Genomic DNA, 23,526 nt, shown 5'->3' with positions numbered 1-23,526 from the left:
TTATATTTGAACATTTAAATTTTATAAAAGTCTCTTCTGAGTTAAAATATTGACAGTAACCAATTTTATTAGCTTATTTAAAAAATTATTCCCTTAATTTTCATAAAGTACTTTTTTCTGTTTATATATTGGCTTTGGAAATGAGAGACATAAACAAATACATTTTGTTTTTTTCATAAGAATTAACCTAAAACGTAATGGTAACATTAAAAGGTCTTTTGTTGATATGAAAATAAATACTTTATAAACTACTGAAATATTTTTAAGCTGCTTTAAATAGTAGTTATAATTTCTTGCTTTAATTTGGTATATTTAACGACGTATTTTAGGGAAGATACCTTTTCTTAATTAAGGCTTCATGTAATAGTATCTTATTATTTTTTTATTATGTTAAGGTTCTAAATAATTTAAAATAAGACTTCTGAAGTAGAATGCATTGATGCTAATTGTTATTGTGTCACAGCCTACTCCAGTGGGTGCAGTTCAACAAGATCCTGCTCTGTCATCAAACAGAGAAGCACATCCACACAGAGATAAGATACAATCCAAAAATCAGGTTTGCTGTCCTTTTAGATATGAACTGTCTTGATTTATTTCTGTATTACCTTCTCACTGTTTATCAATGCCTTTGGTGTTTTATCATGCCCAGATGACAGCTTTATAAGTTGTGCATGTGTTTGCACATGTGTGTATACGTACGTATATATACATATTGAATGATTGAAATACATATCCTTTTCTTCTATAAAACAGACCATATACAGGCATATTAAGGATAAAAATGCACATATTTTCAATGCATAGGCTATTTCCCCTAATGTTCACATTAATATTGTTTAATCACAAATCCTGATTAATGGTGTTAGTATAAACTTTGAGAATATTGTTCTGTTAAAATGGAAGTATTTGGATACCCTGTTGGAATGAATTGTAATAGTAGTTGTTCTTTCTAACTGTAGTCCAGTTTAGTGTAATAAATTATTTACTGAGTTCTGTTGTTTGAAAGCTACTGCTCTCCACATTGCAGAAATGCAGAAGTAAGGAAAAACATACAACCAGTGAGAAATGACTTTGTAATGAGTGGCTAAGAGCTCACTGAACCTCTGGAATCAATCAGACCTGGATATGGCAGGTTACTCATTCACTCAAAGCCTCAGTTCTCATCTATAAAATAGAAATAATGCATGTTAATTCCTAGCATATAGTAAGCATTCATTAAGTCTCAACTCTTGTGGCTGGTGTTCTTGTTATCATTATTACAATAAATTCACAAATAACTACATAACAATGCAGAATAAACTGTACCATGGGAGATACATTAATAAAGTGACATAGAGGATCATTGGAATATGTAGGATTTATATGCAAACGTGGTTTTTGAGATGAGCATGAATGGAATTTTTAAAGGCAGCCTAAGGAATAAGAATTTTGGAGAGAGTGAGCATTAAAAAATTAGAAGCCAAAAGTTTAAAAATGTGGAATATGTTTGAGGAGAAATAAGCAGTTGATTTGGAGCAGAGAGCAGGTTCAAGACAAGATATAGAAGATTCATTGAAGAGTTGTATTTTCTGGGTAAGATAAATTGGAAGCTGTTGAATTTTTGAGCAACATTTTCACTCGTCTTTTTTATATAAAGAAACCTTACTGAATCCATTTTTGACAGAGAATTTTTGCTGTTACATTGAATTAAACGGTATCTTTAGAACTTTCGGTTATAACCCTTTTTGGAGAGGGGTAGTGTGCTCTCTGTTTTGTATTCCATCAGGGTTGAGCTGAGCGTTAAAAAAAGACATCAAAGAAGAAACACACTTACTAAAAATCATAGTCAAATAAAATGCTACATTTAGGAAGTATTTATAGTTTTCTGCTTTGAAGTATACACAGTTTAAAAAAGATTAGTTTTATAATTTTGCCTTAGAAAAACTGGGCAGTAAAGGGTCTTATATATAAATTACATCCAGTATAAATTAAGAGACATTGATAGCTTGAGTACTCTGATAAGATGCTGTATATAGAAAGAAATGGGAGAAGTGAAGACTTTGAGTATGTGTTTTATAAACCAGTTAATTTCTCAAATGTATGTGGAACAAGACCAGTAATTCATGTTCTGCGAGGATCTCTACTTGAGCTATTAGGTATTGTAATAAATGAAACTGTTCTTTTATTGTTGAATTAAATTATTCTTGAAATAAATTTAAATATTTTAAAGTTTTAACTTTCTACCTGTTTCAGATATGTCTTGCTAGCTCTTTGCTAGCTCACTGAGGGTGGGAACTGTATTTCATTGATGTAGTCCTTCTTGCAATAAATGTAGGGAGTCAATTTTTTTTTTTTTTCAGGAAATCCTTTAAGATAGCCTATATATTGAATTTGCAACCTAGATATGTAAATATGTTTCTTATCATGATAGAAACATTGTATATCTAGAAAAAAAATTTCTTAACTTATCTGTGTTGCAGTAAACAGCTTAAGTTGTGTGATAAATCAACAGTTCATAATCCCCAAGGTTAATTCTTTAAATGTCTGAAACCTTTGTAATATCCCCAGATAAACAGTTTTAACTTAGAGTCAATGGTTGAAGTTCAGGGGATCTTGAAATTTTACAGGCAATGTTGGGTGGATGCGAATGTTTATTCTGAGGAGAGGTTGCATAGCTTTTGGTGTCTTCTTAAAAGGTCCATGATTCCCAGATGTTGCCTGCTGTCCCATGGTCTTATCTAATTTATTTCACTTTAACCTACAAGTCAACTGAATTCTGGTGATAAATTTGGAGCATTTAGTGAAGGGACATTAGAATTGTCATAATTGTTTTGATGACATATTTTATGCCACAGAGTATGTAGTTTTGTATCGTACAATTTAATTTAGGAAGCTTAGTGCCAGAACATTTATTCTCTGTGTTTACTTGATTTTAACATCTCTTCTCCTAAAAGGTTACTCTGGCCACTGATATTCTTAGTCTGCATATAGCCCAGTGTACTTGACACTTTGTGGCAAGATTTTCCTTACTTTAGTTGAAAAAGAAAGAAAAGAGCCCTGAAGTCTTTAGCTGCTGCTGCTGCTGCTAAGTCGCTTCAGTCGTGTCCGACTCTGTGCGACCCCATAGACGGCAGCCCACCAGGCTCCCCCATCCCTGGGATTCTCCAGGCAAGAAAACTGGAGTGGGTTGCCATTTCCTCCTTCAATGCATGAAAGTGGAAAGTGAAAGTGAAGTCGCTCAGTCATGTCCAACTCTTAGCGACCCCATGGACTGCAGCCTACCAGGCTCCTGTAATTGTGGTAATGAGCTAGGTAGTAATATTGGGAAAATAGTAGGCTCTCAGTTTGAATCCCAGGTGTACTGTTTGCTACTTTGTGATGTGAAAGAAGTATTTAAAGTCTTAGTGTCTTCATCAGTAAAATGAGCATAATACTTTCTGTCTCAAAAATGAGATAACACATATAAAGCAGCCAATGCAGAACCAAACGTGTGATAGAAACTTAAATATTGTATTCCTTCCCCCATAGTGGTACTGTCCACATTTTCCTGAAACATAGAAGTTGCTCCCTATTAAGCCGTTACTCAATTCTTTTAGTAGATTATTATTTAGTTTGTGGTTATTGCTATACAGGCTGGCCAGGTCATCTAAAATCTTCAAGAATTATCAGCCTGTTTCATGGAAATAGGTCTCTTAATTTGAACCAGATGAAAAAAAAAGATGAAGGAAGCAAAGGGATTCATATATGAAAGATTGTCACTTAAAAATTTTGTTTTTCATATCTTCTTGGTATTCTGTATAGCAGTTCTTATTTTTCAAGGAACTTTTCTGTTTTCTTGTATTATCCTCACAGTCAGAAACAGTGTACTAAGCAAGAAGAGAAAATTTTTTAAGTTTTCTGAGACCTTAAGTGTGGCTATTTAAGTAATGTCTTTTTTTTAAACGTTGTTGGAAGTAGTTTTCTTATCAAAAAACCAGTGGGGACCTCTACTGTAAGAAAATATAGTGGATAGCTTTTTAGAACATTTCATAGTTTATGGAGTGTTTTCTTGACCACGTTATTTTTACCTCTCTAGTTTTTGTTAACTTTATTTATAAAATTAGAGAGTGGAGTCTATGATATCTAAAGTCCTTTCACTTCTAAAATTCTGTGGTGCTATTTTATTTTTGTGGTTGATCATTATATAATTGTACCAATTTCATTGAAATCTCTCCACATTCACTATGCAAAGATAACTGCATCTGTGACTCAGAATAGTAAGGGTTTAAAAATTTTCCTTTTATACATTTGTTTTCTATATTATTAGGATGCGATGTTTAACATTTTGGGTTTCTCTTCTTCCATGCATGCCACATGCATTAAATAAATGGCAGTCGACAGACCACAGGGCAGCTTGGGACTCCCAGCAGGCAAATCCCCATCATTTGAGAGCTCACCTTGCAGCAGACAGACATGGTGGCTCGGTACAGGTATTTTCTGATTTTTGCATGAGTGATTATTTCCCAGATTTATACAACTAACCCTTTTTGGAACTCATGGCATGATTTCTTATCCTAATGAACAACTTGTTGCTGAACTCTCCATAATTCTATTCCTTTGAATTTAACCAAAAAAGAAAAATTAACATGGTCTAGCAAGACCACCTAAGGGATACTAAGATTTTGCCTTTGTTCATTTTTGCAAGCACATGCAACAGTATTTAAGTAAGTTGTACTGAGAACAAGTTAGAAAAACAAAATATATTATTGAACTATCTGTTAAACTTTTTTGTCCAGTAATAAGCTCAGTCTTTTTTAATGCTTTAAGTAATAGAACATTTTTATATCTTATCCTTTCATTATTTTGCTTCCTTTAAACTTATTTAAGCAGTTATTTAACATTTTCATTCTCAGTCCTTAGAATGTATTTTCTGATTAATTGGTCAAATAAACATGACCCCAGTTTTACAATGACATATTTTGTTTTATTTGGATAAAGTAAAACATGGAGAAAATCATTTCAAGGACAGGTATTTATAAAACATTTCCCTCTATTTTCTGAATATTTATAAAAGTTTAAAGTTGTCCCTTAGTCTTTTGATGTGTTCCTTTTCCCCCCTTTTCTATACATTTAGAGATAACTACTATATTCTTCCCTTAAATGCCCCCCTAAATTTTAATCTTTTATATGTATTATAAAAATAGGAAGAGATTACTGAGTCTCTTATTTCTTTTAAAAATGTCAGTTTAAGATAATTTGAATGCTGGCTTAAAGTAATTGAGATGAGAAGTGTTCTCTCAATCCATTTCAGTCTAAAACCTATTTTTGATTTTTTTCCTCCACATACTTCGACTTGAACAATTTTTTGTTATATTTTACCAAATTTATATTTTTCTTCATATATATTAATCTGAATCCATGCTTGGTTTTATTCTGTCTTGATTTGAACTCTGAAAAAGCCAATTCTTAATTAAATCTTATGAGTTATCATGTTTTTCCCACCTTTAGCTTTTAGAGGTAGTTTAAATTGTGAAACCAACTTTTATAGAATTTTGTAGTCTGTGGAACTTTCAGTCATGTATTAACAGAAGAATTTGAATAGTGCTGTCAAATTTTGGAGTGAGGGATTCAGAGGCAAGGGAGCCTGAGAGGTAAAACTTTTTTGTGATCTAAATTCATATCATTGGAAAAGTTAATTGAGGAATTTATGTTTAATTTGCATAAATACAACTGGATTGTGTATGTATCTGTATACATTTACGTGTTTCTAAGTGTTGTATGTTTTTATAGCACGTGTCTTGCTCAGGGTTCAGGGAAATCTATAACAAGATACTGTTAGAAAGCTTTCCTACTACTTCTGTACCAATGCTGCAAATTTATCAATAGTTCTTTCTTTTCCACTTTGTGGAATTCCCAAAGATGGCTCATGGGATCTCTTTGTACTGTCAAAGGGTGAATGAGTTTCATTGTTGGCTAATCATTCCAGTATTTTATTCTATTTTTTCACATATTCTCAAAGATATATTTTAAATCTGCTTATTTCTCGTCTTTCTAAAACTTTTCTGCCTTATAAAGATTGCGTCTGACTTCATTATAATATTTAGTAAGTGATCACTTTACTATTCTGGTAAATCCGTAAATGAGTAAAAATTTTTACACTATTTTTCAGTTACTTCCTGAATTAACTTGATGTGATGAACATTAAGGTAGTTTTACTGTCATGGAAAATTTGCTAGCAGCGTAGTAAGATCATGCATGAATCTTGCTGCATCGCAAAATGTTGTTATGTATAATTTAAAATTTGAAAAGTTACGACACTGGCATAATTGGACTAATGAAGTGGTAGTCTAAAAATTAATAATAGTGAGAGGAAGTAAAGGTATCTTAACCTGAGCTAATATGATTATTCCAATAATTGAATACTATATTTTACTTTGAATGAAAGAAGAAGGGAAAGCAGTGTGTTGTTTTCATTCTCATCATTTGATAAGGGAAGATATAAAGAGAAAGATCTTTTTACTAATACACAGTATGAGAAGAATTTGCCTTGAGGTTCTTTGTTCCATGGTTGTTAAACCACCTATTGGACAAAGTTTCAGTCACTGGCTTTGCAAGGTGTGGGAGAACTGGGTTTGATCCCTGGGTTGGGGAGATCCCCTGGAGAAGGGAACAGCTACCCACTCCAGTATTCTGGCCTGGAGAATTCCATGGACTGTCCATGGGGTTGCCAAGAGTTGGACACGACTGAGTGACAAAGATCTTACATGGCATTTAAAAACTTTTCCTCAACCAATACTAAGGGTGTATCATCAAATAGTTTTCAGGAAATACATTTACAAAATAAGTAGATTGCTATCTGGTATACGAACACTTCTTGCCTTTTTGACCTATAGAAAAATCCTAAATCACTATTTCACATTTGCCCTTTGGAGTCTCTATTTGAACTCCTTATCTTTTCAGAATTATTATATGTATATTATAGGTCAGATATATAGGTTACCAAGTTGATTTATTTGTGGTTAGCAGCATAATTTCAAATTTCATGCCTTAGATTATTCATCATAACACGGGGATATTAATGATAGCTTTATTCATGGTTTTGTGAGAACTTTTTAAAAAAGTATTTAGCATAGAGTCTAGGGCTAAAGAAGTACTAAATAGTACAAACTTCTATTGCTTTGGCAAATTAAGAAGCTTGACTAGTATTAGTATTGACAGTACTTCTCTGAAAAGTGAAGTATAGAGATGTAGCCAAAAGAATGCATTGTGAAATGGGGTTTATCTAATTTTATTCTGTCTCTTCAGTTAATTTACTCATCAGAAGGATAATGCCACCTATTTGATAAACTTTCCTCACTTAAGAGATTAAGAATAATATTCAGATATCGTGAAGTCTGTATTTTCAATCTGTTCTTGGCTTGTATGTGATTTGGAAAATTTCCTAGGGGTGCAAGTGTGTCCCCCCCTGCTCCTCTGAGAATCACTGGTAATAAATACGGTTGAGAAGCCTAGACCTGCCACTTCCAGTTTCTTGCCTATTCATTATACAGCAAATATATATAAATGTCTAACAGGTGCTTGGCACTGTGCTAGTAGGTTCTCTGACTAAAGGAGAGAATAACAGATACAGTGTCTAGAGCTTTCAGTTAATGGGAAGAGATAATAAACAGGTGGTATGATAAGTGGAGAAAGTACAGGGTGCTATGAGAATATGTAGGAAAAGCACCTAACTTGGATTTAGCAAGTTCAAGTTTCCTGAAAAAAATATTATTTATATTTTATTTTTTCACATGTTTTCAAAGTGAAGAATCAGTAGGACTTAGCATTTGAAGAAGGTAGAAGGGGTTAAGAGAGGAGTGTACCAGGCAGAGAGAACTGTGTGTAAGATTGTGGAGGAGAGGGAGACAGATTGAGGAATTAAATGCAGTTCTGTCAAGCTATTGTGTTTTGAGAAATGAGGCTGACAGGCAGACAGGAGGGGAATTGTGAAGGACCTAAAAGTTTTGTTATTAAATTTGGGTTTTGGTCTAAGGGTATTGGGTAGGCATAAAGAGAATTAGAAGTAACTTGATTAGCATTTAAAGAGATACTTTTGAGACCAGATGGAAGGGAGACAAGTCTAAGGTGGGGCCACAACTATCAAAAGTCGACAGTTGAGAGATGATGGGTAGTGGAGATGAAGAGAAACTAAAGGACTTGAAAGACAGAAGATACAATTTAATTGGGTATGAAAGTTGAGGGAAGGGGAGGGGTCAAGTTATCCTTTTTGATAGGTTTCTACCTGGCAAATCAGGATTTCCAAAATGAGGTTTTAAAATGTACCACTGGCAGCAGATAGTACTAGTCTCTAATTCCACTGTGTTGAACTTTTCACTGTAACACAGTTCATGGAGCTCTATGCTAACTAAACATCTGATCTGTAAAAGCTGAGAGGTCATGGCAAGCAGAGGGAAGAAGACAGCTGTTATGGGCACTACTCAGAGAACTATTTTACTTGGCGTGGCATACCTTCTGACTGTTGGAAAGCTCCTCTGCTTGTCCAGCCTTTCTTTTTTCATGTAAGGAAGTGTGTGACACTGGGGAGAAAGGGCAGAATCGCAAGTGGTGCAGATGTGTTTTACAGCCAGGCACTGCTGATGAAATGAAAGAATAATATTACTTGTTATAATAAGCAGTCTGATATTTTAGTTGTCATCACTTCAGAAATGCAGATACAGGTGATGATAACAGAAAAAGAATCAGACAAACATATCTTGAAATGATAAAACATACGTGGTTAAAAGTCAGGAGTAATAGATGTCATATCTGAGTCAGTTCTCCTTTATGCTAATTGTTAATGCAGGTCTTTTCAAAACATTTCAGATAATCAGTTTTAGTTTTCTTTTTCAAATTTTTGAAAATACTGAGGTCCTAACAAGGAAAAAAAAATTGAGTAACTACAACAGTCATCTCTTTTATTTTTGGGGGGTACTAAAGTCTGGAAAAGAGAGGTTTGTAGAATGAGAGAAGTTACATGCCTTTATTACATAAATAATTTCCAGTTCCTCCTTTTTTTTTTTTAATTTTAGTTTAGGAAATCCCTTGTTTAGTTACAATTGGGATAAATCAGCATTACACATTTGTTTTGGTACTCTTTTTTCTCTTTTCTGGCAGTAAAGAAAGATTTTAATAGCTACTGTAGTAGGGAAGAGAATATAGTGTAAACTGAGCTTGCTCTACCCAAAACAAGAGGCAGGAGACTTTTGGAATGGTTGGGATTTTGTTGACTGAAAAATATATTCACAATCTAAAAGTTGAAAGTTATGTTATATTGAGTGGGAATTTTCAGGACGTCAAGCCTGGAGGCAGTATCTTAAGTAACTCTAAGAACTGCTCTGAGGAGGGGAGGGGAGAGCTAGGATATGATATATAGGAGTTTTGCAGCAAAGGGCTGGTAGTCTGAACATTGAGAGTGAAGTCACTCAGTCATGTCTGACTCTTTGCTACCCCATTGACTATAGCCTGCCAGTCTCCTCTGTCCATGGAATTCTCCAGGCAAGAATACAGAAGTGGGCTGCCATTCCCTTCTCTAGGGGATCTTCCTGACCCAGGGATTGATCCCGGGTTTACTGCATTACATGCAGATTCTTTATTTTCTGAGCCACCAGGAAATGAAAGAAAACCAGGTATCTCATGGTAAGGAATTTAACACTTTTCCAGTATCATTTGCAGTAACATCTTAAAAGACTGGGATACTCAAAGAATAGAGTGCTGTTAAGTCTAAGTGAATATTAGATCACTCAGAGATCTAATAGAGAATCCATTTTGGTTTCTCTTTGTTGAAAGTCACTGAGAAAGTCACTGGGCCTTTGGGTCATCAGTTGGAATATTAATTATATTTCTGTAGCTTTTAGAATATGTTAGAAAGCTGGTTTCATACAGTCATGTTGAACCCTAGTACAGGTCTAGTAAACTCTTTGAAAATTACTTTTTTAACCATATCTCGTTTACTAGTGTGCTCTCTTATAGATGCCTCTAGAAAAAGCTGAGTGTCTTAAGTAAAATGTTTTCTTTTTTTTAGTATTTCTAATATATTTTTTGACTAGATGAATATTTATTTCATTAATATAGTGTACCTCTACTGAGCATTTGATAACATGCTCACAAAACTTCAAATAGAAGTTAGGAAGATAGTATTCTAACGAATTTGAATTCATTCTATTCTGAAAGTAAATTAATTGGCATTTTAACATCCTTCAGTACTTGTCTTTGTACTCTCTATGATAATGATTTCTTTGGAATTAGATGGGGCAGGCAGGTGTTAATGAACCATTATTTTTCGCCCTTGCTTAGCTACAGGCTTTTTGCCCACTGCCTCCCATTTAACTCTGATATTGTGAGAGTGAAACTGTAGCCTAGTTACCTTTTTTTAAACCTCTTAAAATGAGAATTACGCTAAGTTTCTTATCAAGTGGGAATAACAGTGAAAATTTCTTTAAGAACAAGAACAGCAACAACAAAAATCCTATAAAATAGCTGAATTTCCTTTTGAAACGTCAAACCTGAAAGCATTTGTGACGTTTAGATTTGTTGTTTAGTCGCTCTGTCACGTCCGACTCTCTGCAACCCCGTGGACTGCAGCGCGCCAGGCTCCTCTGTCCCCCACCGTCTCCTGGCGTTTGCTCAGACTCGTGTGCATGGAGTTGGTGATGCCATCCAACCATCTCCTCCTCTGAAGAAAGTAGCCTGATGAACACTAAGGTTGCAAAGATTCTGATGTTCTAGTTTGAATTATCATTCTAGAAATGTCACCTAAGTGGAATCATTCCTCAAAATTTGGCTTACAAAAATAATTTTTGTTTGTTTGATCCTTTGCCTTTGGTTTCCAGGAAGATGTTGACACATTGTTTATAATATCATGTCTTTGTTTCTTCTTGTAAGATCTGTGTAGAAAAGACCACTCGTTTTCGGAAACACTTTTAATGCCTGATTCACTCTTAGGTCATTGCTGTTAAGTAGATCAGCTTAACAGAACTCTTGTTACCACATTGATTGTGTTCTGACCTTGGGCTGGTGGCTTTTACTCAGAGGGTTAGGGAATCTGAGGATTCCAGGAAAAATTACATTTAAATTTTTATAAAGTCAGATGTTAATTTCTTTCTAATCTGATCCTGATCAACCATGTAGAATGAAATTTGAAACATTTCACTAAAATAAAATTTATTGAAGTCTGATATAACTTTGTAATGAAATTATATGAAATGAAGTAAATCAGATTATATAATTATAATGCGTGTATAGGTGCTGTTGCATGGAAATTTAGAATACTGGAGTTTCAAATTTTCATTTATGCTGCTTAAGAAAGGGAAGACACATCAGAGGAACTGCCTATAAGTTGATGGTGTAAGGAGTGTCCTTCCAACTATGTAGGGCCATTGAACAAAAAGGGGTGGGGGAGAAACCTGTTGACTATCATGTTAAGGAAATAAAAGTGGAAATAGTTCATTGAACTGTTAGTTATCAACTACATGCAAGGCACTCTGCTAGTTAAAAGTGATGGAGAATAGAAGAGTATGGGATAAGAATTCTGCTTTTTAGCTTCTTTCCAGTTCAAGGTAGAGGCTCTGACGTTTTAAAAATAAAGAAGCCAATTATATTCAGTAATGAGAACAAATAAGTATCTTTTCACATTTTCAGAAAGAGAGAAGATTGGCACAGTACCACAGAGTATGACAGAAAGGAGGAAGCAGGTGCCCCAGAAGCTGAGAGGGTGGCTTAGGACTATTCCTCCCATTGAATTGCCTCTAAAGAGGATCAAGGCAGCTTTGTGTTTTCAGCTGCAGGAACAAATGCAGTGCTCATTTCTTAAGTACTTGTTCCATGTAGGCTATAGGAAGTGGAACTTGTATAAATCATGACCTAGTCTAGATACATTGATTGATTTCTGGTTATCTTCCTTGAGTTGGGGGGAGAGGGCCTATTTCTCTACACTGACTATTAAGTCTACCAGGACAGAGATGTTTTTCTGTATTGTTTACTCTGGTATTCCAAGTTCCTAGAAGAGTGCTTGCATGTTGTTGCCTTTTAGAGCTTAAACTTTTTATATATAATTTTATCTAATATTTCTGGCCGTGTTGGGTCTTTGTTGGTACGCAGGCTTTTATCTAATTGCAGTGTACAGTGGCTACTCTCCAGTCGTGGTGCGAGGGAGGCGGCTTCTCTTGTTGCTCAGTATGGGCTCCAGGGTGCCTGAGCTTCAGTGGTTGCAACACATGGGCTCAGCAGTTGCAGCTCCCAGGCTCGAGCACAGACTGAAGAGTTGTGGCACATGGGATTAGTTGCTCAACAGCCTGTGGGATTTTCCTGGGATCAAGGGCTGGACCCATATCTCCTGCTTTGGCAGGTGGATTCTTAGCCACTAAGCCACCACAGAAACCTGGAATTTAAGTTTTAGAAATACCGGTCTCTGTAAATGGAAGTGTTAAGTCTACTAGTCACCTGTCAGCTCTGACACTTAGACTTTTGTTACATCATAAAGAGATCACATAGAGAAAGCATCAAAAATGAGTTTGGGAGTTTTGAGCCTGGAGGTCTGGGAAGTGGGTAGGGCTTTAGTAAAAGTAGAGACTATAGGAAACGTAACAGATTTAAGAAGGAATATGATAAATTTGGTTTTAGAAATAATGAGGTGCCAAACTTCATCTAGCTAACTAACCATGTAGGTGAGTGGTTAGGCTTGGGGAATCCTTTTTGTAAAGGTAATAGTTGAAGCCGTTCTTTAGGTTAGACTGATGGTAATAATGATGGCCACCATTTATTGAACTCTTACTATATGCCAGTCACTGTATTTTATATGTTAATTTTATTTTCTATTCATATCAACCTTATTAAACAGATAACTTCTGTTTCCAATTTCATAGTTGAGAATACTGAGGTTTAGCAAGGTAAGGTGTCTTCCCAGAGTCACATAAGTGGTAAGTGGTAGAACTAGGTTTTGAATCTAGCTCTATCTCACTTCAAAGTCATTAGCTGGTGCCAAGTGATAGATGTACAGGCAAATGAAGACTGAGCAAAGACTACTAACATACTTTTTAGGAACTATTGGCAACCTTCAAGAAAAACCTCAATTTGAGTTCTGATATAGGGTCAGAGTATACATTGGGGGGAGTTAAGGAATAAATAGGGAATTTTATAAAAATATAAGTGGTAAACTAAGATGATTGTTTTTTTATTAAGTTTAGAGGAAAACAAGAGATAGGACAGTAGAGAGACTTTGTTGGACCAAGAGAATGTGGGAGTGTTATGATTTTTATCTTGCTTCACGCTTTCATACATGCATGCATATATTCATTTATTCCAACAAATATTTATTGAGTGCCTTTTCTGTGTTACATAGAGGTGAGGAGATCTCTCAGGAAATAACAGAAGGCTCTTGCTGTTATGGAGCTTAATTTTAATAGAGTTTGGGATGGGTATTAAGAAACTCATCAGTCAGTCAATCAGAAAAACATCACTATTGATAAATGCTCTACAAAGAATTACAAATGAAGTATAACATGTACGAGTGTTTCTGAACAAAAGTTCTAGATTGTATGTTGAAAAAAATCCTGTTCTCTGAGAATCTGAAAGATAAGAAAACAGCCAGTAAGCAAGAAGAGAATTAGGGAGTGAGAAAAGATAATGCCAAGGCCTTAGGTAGAAATAAGCTTGATGTTGTATGGAGGCTAGTGAACAAAGGGAAAGTGCTATGAGATCAAAGGGGTAGACAGGATTGAGATCTTGTGGGGCTTTGTAAATTGGAGTAAAGAATATAGATCTTTATTTCAGATGAAACCATAAAGTTGACATTATAAGAGTTTTAAGCAAAGAGTTATGTGTTGCCTAATTTACATCTTAAAGGAACATCTTGGTTGTTGTGTGGACAATCCATTAATGGGAGGTAGATACAAATAAAAGCTGACCAGTTGATCGGTGTTTGCTCTTCTTCTTTCAAGAGATAATGGTGCTTTGGCCTGCGGTTCTAGTAGTCTTAAGAGTGGGGAGGACCCAGTTAGGTTTGGGGTTTGTGTCAGGGAGGATTTAACATCATCTGCTGATGGTTTATGTCAAAGAGAGGAATCACAGTGATGCCTAGATTTAGGGCTTGAAAAACTGGGTGAATGAATGGACACAAATGAGGGTGAGACCTGAGCATGATTACCGACTGAAATGGAGGATCTGTTGGAAGAACAATATTAAAGTTTCCAAAGCAAATAATTCATGATGTAACAAAGTACCAAAGGAGCTGGGTACCCAAAAGGGAACTGATTGCATTAGCCTTACAAACCAGAGGACAGCAGACAGGACAGAAATTTCAAGATGACCAGGAAGTAAGTTGAAAAGCAAGTGTTGAATGACTTTATCTATAATATAGACCTGTTAATATATTTAGTTATGAACAACTACATACTAATTGTTTTGTGGTCTTCATATTAACTTTCTAATTTAAATACTTTAATTATGTTTATCATTGTAAACATTACTTTGTGTGTGTGTATACATATATATATATTTTCTTTTTCTTTTTTGCAGGTTGTAAGTTCTACAAATGGAGAATTAAACACAGATGACCCTACTGCAGGACGTTCAAACGCACCCATCACAGCCCCTACAGAAGTAGAGGTGATGGATGAAACCAAGTATGTATTGGTCTTGCTTGATTTAGTCCCTTTTTTCCTTAAACTGTGCATGTTTGAGACTTATAGTCATGTGCAATTATTTAAGGAAATTTTTTTCAAGGAATAGGTGCATGCAAAACAAATTGGTATATTTAATTGTTTTAACCAGTAAGTTTTAAATAGTGCTATTTCAGTAAACGTTTTAATAATACAAAAATAGTTATTTAAGAACTGTGCTCAAATTCTTATTTAGAGTTAACAGCATGTTTTTAGCTTATTAGTTTTAGGAATGTTGGTGCATAAAAATTACTGCTGTACTTTAGAGGCATATTTTTTTCTGTAAACATAAAAATATTAATTTTGTGGTATGCTGCATGTATTAATACTAGTTTATATTAGTTGTTTTTTGTTAAAATTATAATAACTCTGCTTGGAAAAAAATTAAGCATGAAAACAATGTGATAATTTCAGTGTGGGCAGTTTCTGATGATATCTCTCTCTTTCTCTTTTTCCTTCTATTTTTTTTGTGTTTAGCTGCCAGAAAGTGTTGAACATGTGGTGAGTTCTCAAGTGTAGGCAGGCAGAAATAGCTCCGTTGACTATAATCTCAAAGATTTAGCACCAGTTTGTGTCTTTAAAAACAAACTTTTCAACATAGAAATTATAATTGGTAAAAGTCATACAAAAGTCTTTAATATCATTTACATTAACTCTGAAAAGCAAGAAATAATTGAGGAGCTCTTTTGCCTGCTGCAGCTTTTTTGTTTCAAGTGATGTAGATGAAACATTTGGGGGCACTTTTTATTGAGTAGATGATACACCAATCTTGCTTGTGCTTATGCATTTGTTTTGTAACACAATGCATTATTTGCTTTTAAAAGAGGCAAGTTTTTGAGTTAAACTTTTTTTCCTATTTGTAATTGTTAAATGCACCTAGCAATAATATCACTAAACCAGTACTTCACTTGCTAATTATATTGCTGTTAAATACACATACTATGCATTATTAAATTTCATGATAAACTATAGTAAGAGAGTATTATGAAAAATCCTCATCTAAATAGTAACTGCTAAATACAGATATTATGAAAAATAATATTCTTATTTGTTGCAATAATACTGAACTTAAACTATTTATTGACACTTGCCTTTAGTTATAATGCCGTGTTTAAAATGCTTCCCTCGATTTTAGGACAAATTTTGAGTTAGCCTTGGGGTAAATAATGAAAGTTGTTTAGATTAGTAAATTGTGTAACATTCTACTCATGTCTAAAAGGAACCTTATATAATTTTTAAGACAATGCTCATTTATTGACTGAAAGATGAGGAAACTTTTGTGGATATTTCTGTTTAAGAGAGTAATGAGCAAGTGTCCCTTTTAACCAGTTTGACTGTGGAATTTATTCATAGTCAGTGTGACTTAGTTTTGGTGGATTTCAGGATATAATCAGTCAGCTACATACTGCTGTATTTTTATGTCAAAAGTAAAAAACAGTTATAGGTGCTGGTGCAATCCCAAGCACAGTTATAAAAGGGGGTGACATAAGGCAGATAGTAATGCACATGGCCTTTGCAAATAAACGTAAGTTGTAGAAACCTACTTCTGCCACTGTTTCCTTCTTCAGGCTTGTTTCTTTTCCTGTAAAATGAGACTAATAATATCTACCTCATAGGCTGTTGAAAAAATTAAATGTACTAAAGCGCTGGTATTTTGTCTGGCACATGGCGTGGCAGGTACTCACTTGCCATTATCACCCCTTCTGTTTCTCTGTTTGCTGCCAGTGACCTCGTTCATCTTCCCAGGCTTGTGCTGCTTCCATCAACATTCTCTGTTTTTACTTCCACACCCAGATTCTTCACTGAAACTGGCCATTCTGTGTTCTCATCCTCCTAGAGATCTATTTTCCACCAAATCTATTGCATTTTTTCCATGTATTCATTCAGTGTTTACACTGCTTGGATTTCAGAAATAATGATACTATCCTTGCTTTTATGAAGCTCACTCTTCAGCAGGGATAATTGCAGCTGTTTTAGCATTTATCAGTGTATGATAAATATTGTGAAAAAGGTCCCAGTAGAGTCGTTTGACAGGATGATCAGAGAATGCTTTGTGGAGGGGGCTTTGAAGAATGGGTAGTAATTTATTTAGTTGAGATGGGTGTCAGTGTGTATGTTTATGGTTTTGGTTTCTATCTGTAGGTGTTGGAAGATAAGAAAAAAGGAAGTGGCTGAGGGAGCGGGGGGGAGACTCTTTCTAAAGGGAGGTTCTCTTTTGCATAGAACAGCAAGTCCAGACCACTTGGCATGGCACCAGGCCCTTCATGGTTGCTCTGATCTGTCTTTCCCAGCCTCATTTTCCATTCTGAATTCTGTGTTCCATTAGTTTCTTAAGTCTGTCATTGATATGTTATTCTCTTTATCTATCTCCCACCTTTTAAAACTTCTTGAAGTGAAAGTGAAAGTTGCTCAGCCGTGTCTGACTCTGCGAGCTCATGGCTATACAGTCCTTGGAATTCTCCAGGCCAGAATACTGGAGTGGGCAGCCTTTGCCTTCTCCAGGGGATCTTCCCAACTCAGGGATCAAACCCAGGTCTCCCACATTGCAGGCTCTTCACCAGCTGAGCCACAAGGGAAGCTCAAGAATACTGGAGTGAGTAGCCTATCCCTTCTCCAGGGGATCTTCCTGACCCAGGAATCGAACAACCGGGGTCTCCTGCATTGCAGGTGGATTCTTTACCAACTCAGCTATCAGGATTTCTTAAAAACAAGGCCTTTTTTATTGTAAGATCCCTAAAGCCTCAGTAAATTATTACTAAATAATTGACTACATAATGTAATGTATCCATGCAATGTACTGTAAGTTGACAATATAAAATAAAATTGAAAACATGATGCAGTGTGACATAAACCAGACATAAAAGGCTACACATTATAAGGTCCATTTATGTAAAATGTCCAGAATAAGCAAATATACAGAGACAGAAGATAGACAGTGAACGCCGGTAACAGAGAAGAGGAATAGAGGAGTGCCTGCTGGTAGGTTATGTGGCTTCCTTATGGAGTGAAGAAAGCATTTTGAAGTTAGATAGTGGTGAGAGCTGAAAAACCCCTTGACTATATTAAAAAAACATTGTATTATATGCTTTAAAAAGGTGAATTTAATGGTATGTGAATTATATCTGAATACAGCAGTTATCAGATACAATGGCATCCCATTCCAGTGTTCTTGCCTGGAGAATCCCAGGGATGGGGGAGCCTGGCGGGCTGCCATCTATGGGGTCGCACAGAGCCAGACACGACTGAAGCGACTTAGCTTAGCAGCACAGCAGTTTCTTTAGAAAAATAGATAGCAATCCATGAATTCAGTGTAGCTTTATTCTAGATGGGTTACAGAAATTCTCAGAACTTCCCAAACTGTTCATTAGTTGGAAATTCTTTTTAAACATACAACATTTTGTCCTGTCTTTGATCAAGGTTACTCTAATGTTCCTACAGCCTCATTATTGCATTCCTTATACCCTCTTAGTCTGTGATTAACAAATGTGAGCATAATTTCTTTTCCAAAGTTGGGTCTAATGCTTCTCTTCTCTTTTCCACAATTTTCTGGGTAGCTAGGGACCGGGTTAGAATTCTTTTTCAGAATCTGTTTGCTACTTCCTTCTTTTTTTCTTACCTGTGAGTGGCAGAGGTCTTTCTTACCCCATCTCATAAACTGAAATGTATCCTACAACAAATATTTTAGAATCTCAAGTTTACGTAAATGTATGATTTCCAAATGATGGAAAATAATCTCTTCCCCCAAGATAAAGTGGCTCCTTCAATAGTAATGAGATTTTGCCTTCCTTTTTTTTTTTTTTTTTAACTGTAGTGGAGAATTTTTTAAAACAGGTGATACAAATGACAGGACCCCCATCATTTTTTCTAGGAATTTAGGAGGCTAAGGCTTCAAGTTTAGTTACTGAGTTTTGAAGTATTATGAATTCATCTTTTTTCCTTCGTTTCTCTGTTTCTCTGCGCCACCCCCCCACCCCCCATTTTCTGTCATTTACTGAATAGTTGTTGTGTGTATGGTGATACAATGATTATGAAGATAAGTCAGGACCCTGTTTTCCATTAGAGAAAGTAGTAAGTACACCAGAGACTTTCATGTAGAGTAGTTCTCAAACCTGGCTTGATATCACAATCATCTGGGCAGTTTTAAAAATATGCCACTACTTAGGCTGTGCATTCTCAGTGGTGGTGGGGTCTGGTTGCCAGTATTTTTAAAATGCTTTTAAGCTGATTCTAAGGAATAACCAGGATTGAGAATCACCGATCTAAAACAAGGTGTTATAGGGTTAACGCTATGGAGTTCAGAGACAGGGTATGCATTTCCAGCTAAAGATCATAGAGGTCTTTGTGGGTGAGGATACATTTGCCAGAGTTCAAAGATGAGTATGATTTGAAAAGGGGAATGAGGGTCAGAGAGAAGAGATTGTGTAACAACGTGAAGCAAGGAAAAAATGGGTAAGTTTGAGTAGTGACCCCTGCAAGCAGAGTGTGATTGTATTAATGGGAACTGAGACAGGCTGAGTGCCTAATCTCAAAAGGCTTTAGTAACAAGGTTAAAAAAAAAATTGGACATTATCTTTCTTAGCACAAGAAAGCACTGTGGGTTTTAAGCCAAGAAATGGTATAATCAGATTGAACCTTAAGAAAATTATTTTGTTGCCAGTTTTGAGGCTTATGTCACTTCCTGGGCTTCAGGAAATCTCCCTTCCCTCCTTCCTGCTCTCTTTTCCTTCCTTCCTTCTAAGGTACAGGCTGTCTGGAAAGGAAGCCTAATGTAGGATGAGACTGAGAGGAGAGTAGAAATTCATTGGAACCAAATTTTTAAAACTGATGCCTTAGGACAGTGGAGAACCATTGCTGAGATTTAAGAGGAAAGGGCATGGCCATATTTATGATGAGGGAAGTTTGGATGGCAGATTGGAGAGAGGTGAGTCTTACATGAAAGTCACTTAAAAGACTCTTAACAGTGGTGGAGGCAGGAAGGTATAAACTAAACCAGCATGAGAGGGTGGGCAAATTGTGAAAGTTATTTCAGGTTTGAGATACTTACTGCATGGGGATGGAAAGGAAGAAACTGAAGGTGCAGTTTCCTTGTTAGCGTGGTTACATGCATGGTCTTGCTCTCTGATCTAAACCCTACTTGTCTAACCAACTAGTTTCTCATTTTTATCATTGAGAAACCTAGAGGAATGAAATTACATTTCAAGTATAAGTTTTAAGGGGAAAAAAATCCTTTGGCAGTGAATTAAAGTTTAGATGTCATGAAAAATACTTCCTACATCCTCTTCAACCAGAGGAGGAGAGGCTAGGTTCTGGGGTCCTAAGTGCAGAGGGTATGGCAGGTACCAACAGTCCCTTAACTGGATACTGATGAGCCAGTGAGTTATTACAGAGGCAGATAAGAACTTCAGATCCAGACAGAGGAACGTGCTTCAGTTTCTGGGTAGACTTTTGAGAAGATAGTTTATGACACTATATATGGAATTTAGAAAGATGGTAATGATAACCCTGTATGCGAGACAGCAAAAGAGACACAGATGTATAGAATGGACTTTTGGACTCTGAGGGAGAGGGAGAGGGTGGGATGATTTGGGAGAATGGCACTGAAACATGTATACTATCATGTAAGAAATGAAGCGCCAGTCTATGTTTGATACAGGATATAGGATGCTTGGGGCTGGTGCATGGGGATGATCCAGAGAGATGGTATGGGGTGGGCGGTGGGAGGGGGTTCAGGATTGGGAACTCATGTATACCCGTGGTGGATTCATGTCAATGTATGGCAAAACCAATATAGTATTGTAGAGTAAAATAAAGTAAAATTAAAAATTAAAAAAAAAAAATAAACATTAAAAAAAAAGAAAGTTTATGACATAGATCCGGGAAGACAAGCCATGTTTTACAAGAAGAAAAAGGCAGTCAGTAATGGGGAAATGGTGGTGTGATGTCTGTAGCAAAATCTTGGTTGTTCCCATTTATGTTTTCTACAGAGTTTAGGACTTTAACCCATTATCATTTCTTATTTCCTATGTAAACAGTATGTGAAGCAACAGTGTTCATCAGAAATAGAACTTAATGTTTATTCCCAAAGGATTTAAGAGTAGAGTTGTTGCTTCAAAGATTGTAGGCTAGCCTCCAAATGATCTGCTTAGAAGCGTGACTCTGACTTGTGAGAGCATTTTGGCTTACTGGAACCACACAAGGGATAATCAAGAAAGAGCCGAGAAAGAATAGAATCATTGACAGGAACATGATTTAAGTGTCTGCTCAGCCTAAATCTTTTCCCAGGGTAGTTGTCAGTCTAGATCTGAGGAGACTCCATATGAGGTATGAACAAATGGATAAGAAAATGTAGTAGTCACTGAACAACAGGAGAGAAAATGTCTTTGAAAATTTTAAAAGTATAAGTTATTTTCTAAGACCAAATAATTGGACTTATTGATAGAATAACTTGGTCACATCATCTGTGAAAATTTCTGTATATGCTAATTCCTGAAATCTTTGCTATTATTACAATTATTGTTTCCGATAACTACCCTCTATACCCCCCCTTCAGCTGTACCAAGTTAAAAGTATATGGTTTCATTTTATGCATTTGGCCTGCTCTCATGTAAATTGATGACATGGTGTCCACTCTGTCTCTAGTGCTCAGCTCCTTGCATCCAGGACAAGGCCTTGTTGGAAATGGAGATGTCGGAAGTTGGCCTGGTAGTTGCATCTGGAAAGCAGTGCTTCTTGCGATTCAGATTCCTTTATTAATTTAATTCCTTTATTGATCATTTCCCTCCAGAAAAGTTTCCATGGGCACTGTGATACCTATATTTTGTAATATTTCATTAGAGTTTGTGACCCAAGGATAAGAGCTTTGGCTTTAAAACATGGTTTAGGATTTTGACCAGGTTCTTACTTTAGAAGTCAGTTTATTTATGAGGCAAAATTTACATTTATTCAGTAGATATTAAATTAAAAGTACCAACTTTGTGTCTATTTGTGGAATGTATCATGATCAGGACCTTAGGAAATTTAAGGTTTTTGTTGTTCAGTCACTAAGTCATCTCGAACTCTTTGAAACCCCATTGACTGCAGCACACCAGGGTCTTCTGTTCTTCACTATCTCCTGGAGTTACTCAAATTCATGTCCATTGAGTTGGTGATACCATCTAACCATCTCATCCTCTGCCACCCTCTTCTCCTTTTGCCTTCAGTCTTGCCCAGCATCAGGTTCTTTTCCAGTGAGTCAGCTTTTTGCATCAGGTGGCCAAAGTACTGGAGCGTTAGCATCCATCCTTCCAATGAATATGCAGGTTGATTTCCTTTAAGATTGATTGGTTTGATCTCCTTGCTGTCCAAGGGACTCTTAAGCATCCTCTGTAGCACCACAATTTGAAAGCATCAGTTCTTCAGTACTCAGCCTTCTTTATGGTCCAACTCTTATATCCTTACATGACTGCTGGAAAAACCATATGCGGTCTAGGTTTGTCATAGCTTTCCTTCCAAGGAGCAAGCATCTTTTAATTTTGTGGTTGCAGTCATCATCCAGTGATTTTGGAGCCCGAGGAAATAAAATCTGTCACTGTTTTTACTTTTCCTCCATCTATTTGCCTTGAAGTGATGGGGCCAGATGCCATGATCTTAACTTTTTTAATGTTGAGTTTTAAGGCAGCTTTTTCACTCTCCTCTCTCACCATCATCAAAGGCTTTTTAGTTTCTCTTCATTGCCTGCCTTTAGAGTGGTGTCATCTGTATATCTAAGGTTGTTGTCATTTCTCCTGGCAGTCTTGATTCCTGCATGTGATTCATCCAGTCCGGCATTTCCCAAGATGTACTCTGCGTATAAGTTGAATAAGCAAGGTGACAGTGTACAGTCTCGAGGGACTCCCATCCCGATTGTGAAGCAGTCCATTGTTCTATGTCCATTTCTTGCTTCTTGTCCCGTAATCAGATTTCTCAGGAGACCGGTTAGGTGGTCTGGTGTTCTCATCTCTTTAAGAATTTTCCACAGTTTATGTGATGTATACAGTTAAAGGCTTTAGTGTAGCAGAAGTAGAGGTTTTTTTAGAAATCTCTTGCTTTTCCTATGATCCAACGAATGTTGACAATTTGATCTCTGGTTCCTCTGCCTTTTCTAAACCCAGCTTGTATATCTCCGAGTTCTCTGTTCACATACTGCTGAAGCATAGCTGGAAGGATTTTGAGCATTATCTTACTAGCGTGTGAAATTAGCACGATTATATGGTAGTTTGAGCACTCTTTGGCATTGCCCTTCTTTGGGATTGGAATGAAAAGTGACCTTTTCCAGTCCTGAGGCCACTGCTGAGTTTTCCAAATTTGCAGGCATAGTGAATGCCGTGCTTTCACAGCATCATCTTTTAGGATTTGAAATAGCTCAGTTGGAATTCCATCACCTCCACTAGCTTGGTTTGTAATAATGATTCCTAAGGTCCAGTTGACTTCACACTCTAGGCTGTATGGTTCTAGGTGAGTGACCACACCATTGTGGTTATCTGGTCATTAAGACCTTTTTTTGTATAATTCTTCTTTGTCTTCTTGCCTCCTCTTCTTAATCTTTTCTGTTTCTGTTAGGTCCTTGCCATTTCTGTCCTTTATTGTGCCCATCCTTGGCATGAAGTGTTTCCTTTATATCTCCAATTTTCTTGATGAGATTGCTAGTTTTTCCCATTCTGTTGTTTTTCTCTATTTCTTTGCCCTGTTCATTTCAGGAGGCCTTTTTACCTCTCCTTGTTATTCTCTGGAATTCTGCATTCATTTGGGTATCTTTCCCTTTCTTTCCCTTACCTTTTGCTTCTCTTCTTTCCTCAGACATTTGTAAAGCCTCCTCAGACAATCTCTTTGCCTTCTTGCATTTCTTTGGGATGGTTTT

At 36.2% G+C, this 23,526-nt stretch overlaps 1 protein-coding gene across 20 annotated transcripts in view; it reads left to right on the top strand.

The window, feature by feature from the left end:
- CSNK1G3 (casein kinase 1 gamma 3) overlaps window positions 1–23,526 on the top strand; it is a 129,931-nt gene that overhangs the window by 89,161 nt on the left and 17,244 nt on the right. For 6 of the 20 annotated variants that reach the window (XR_011257259.1, XR_011257257.1, XR_011257258.1 and 3 more), the window contains 2 exons: window positions 464–556; window positions 14,509–14,615. Coding sequence is in view for 15 of the 20 variants with exons in the window: in XM_069591662.1 (XP_069447763.1) it covers window positions 464–556; window positions 14,509–14,615 (200 nt within the window). In the remaining 5 variants the exon portion in view is untranslated. Of the gene's footprint in view, window positions 1–463; window positions 557–4,352; window positions 4,449–14,508; window positions 14,616–15,128; window positions 15,157–23,526 lie in introns of those variants that run through there. The other 14 variants (XR_011257256.1, XR_011257255.1, XM_069591659.1 and 11 more) reach the window with 7 other exon arrangements.

This window comes from Ovis canadensis, chromosome 5, assembly GCF_042477335.2.
Source record: "Ovis canadensis isolate MfBH-ARS-UI-01 breed Bighorn chromosome 5, ARS-UI_OviCan_v2, whole genome shotgun sequence".
Lineage (NCBI taxonomy): Eukaryota > Metazoa > Chordata > Mammalia > Artiodactyla > Bovidae > Ovis > Ovis canadensis.
This window is presented reverse-complemented; position numbering and strand designations above follow the sequence as displayed.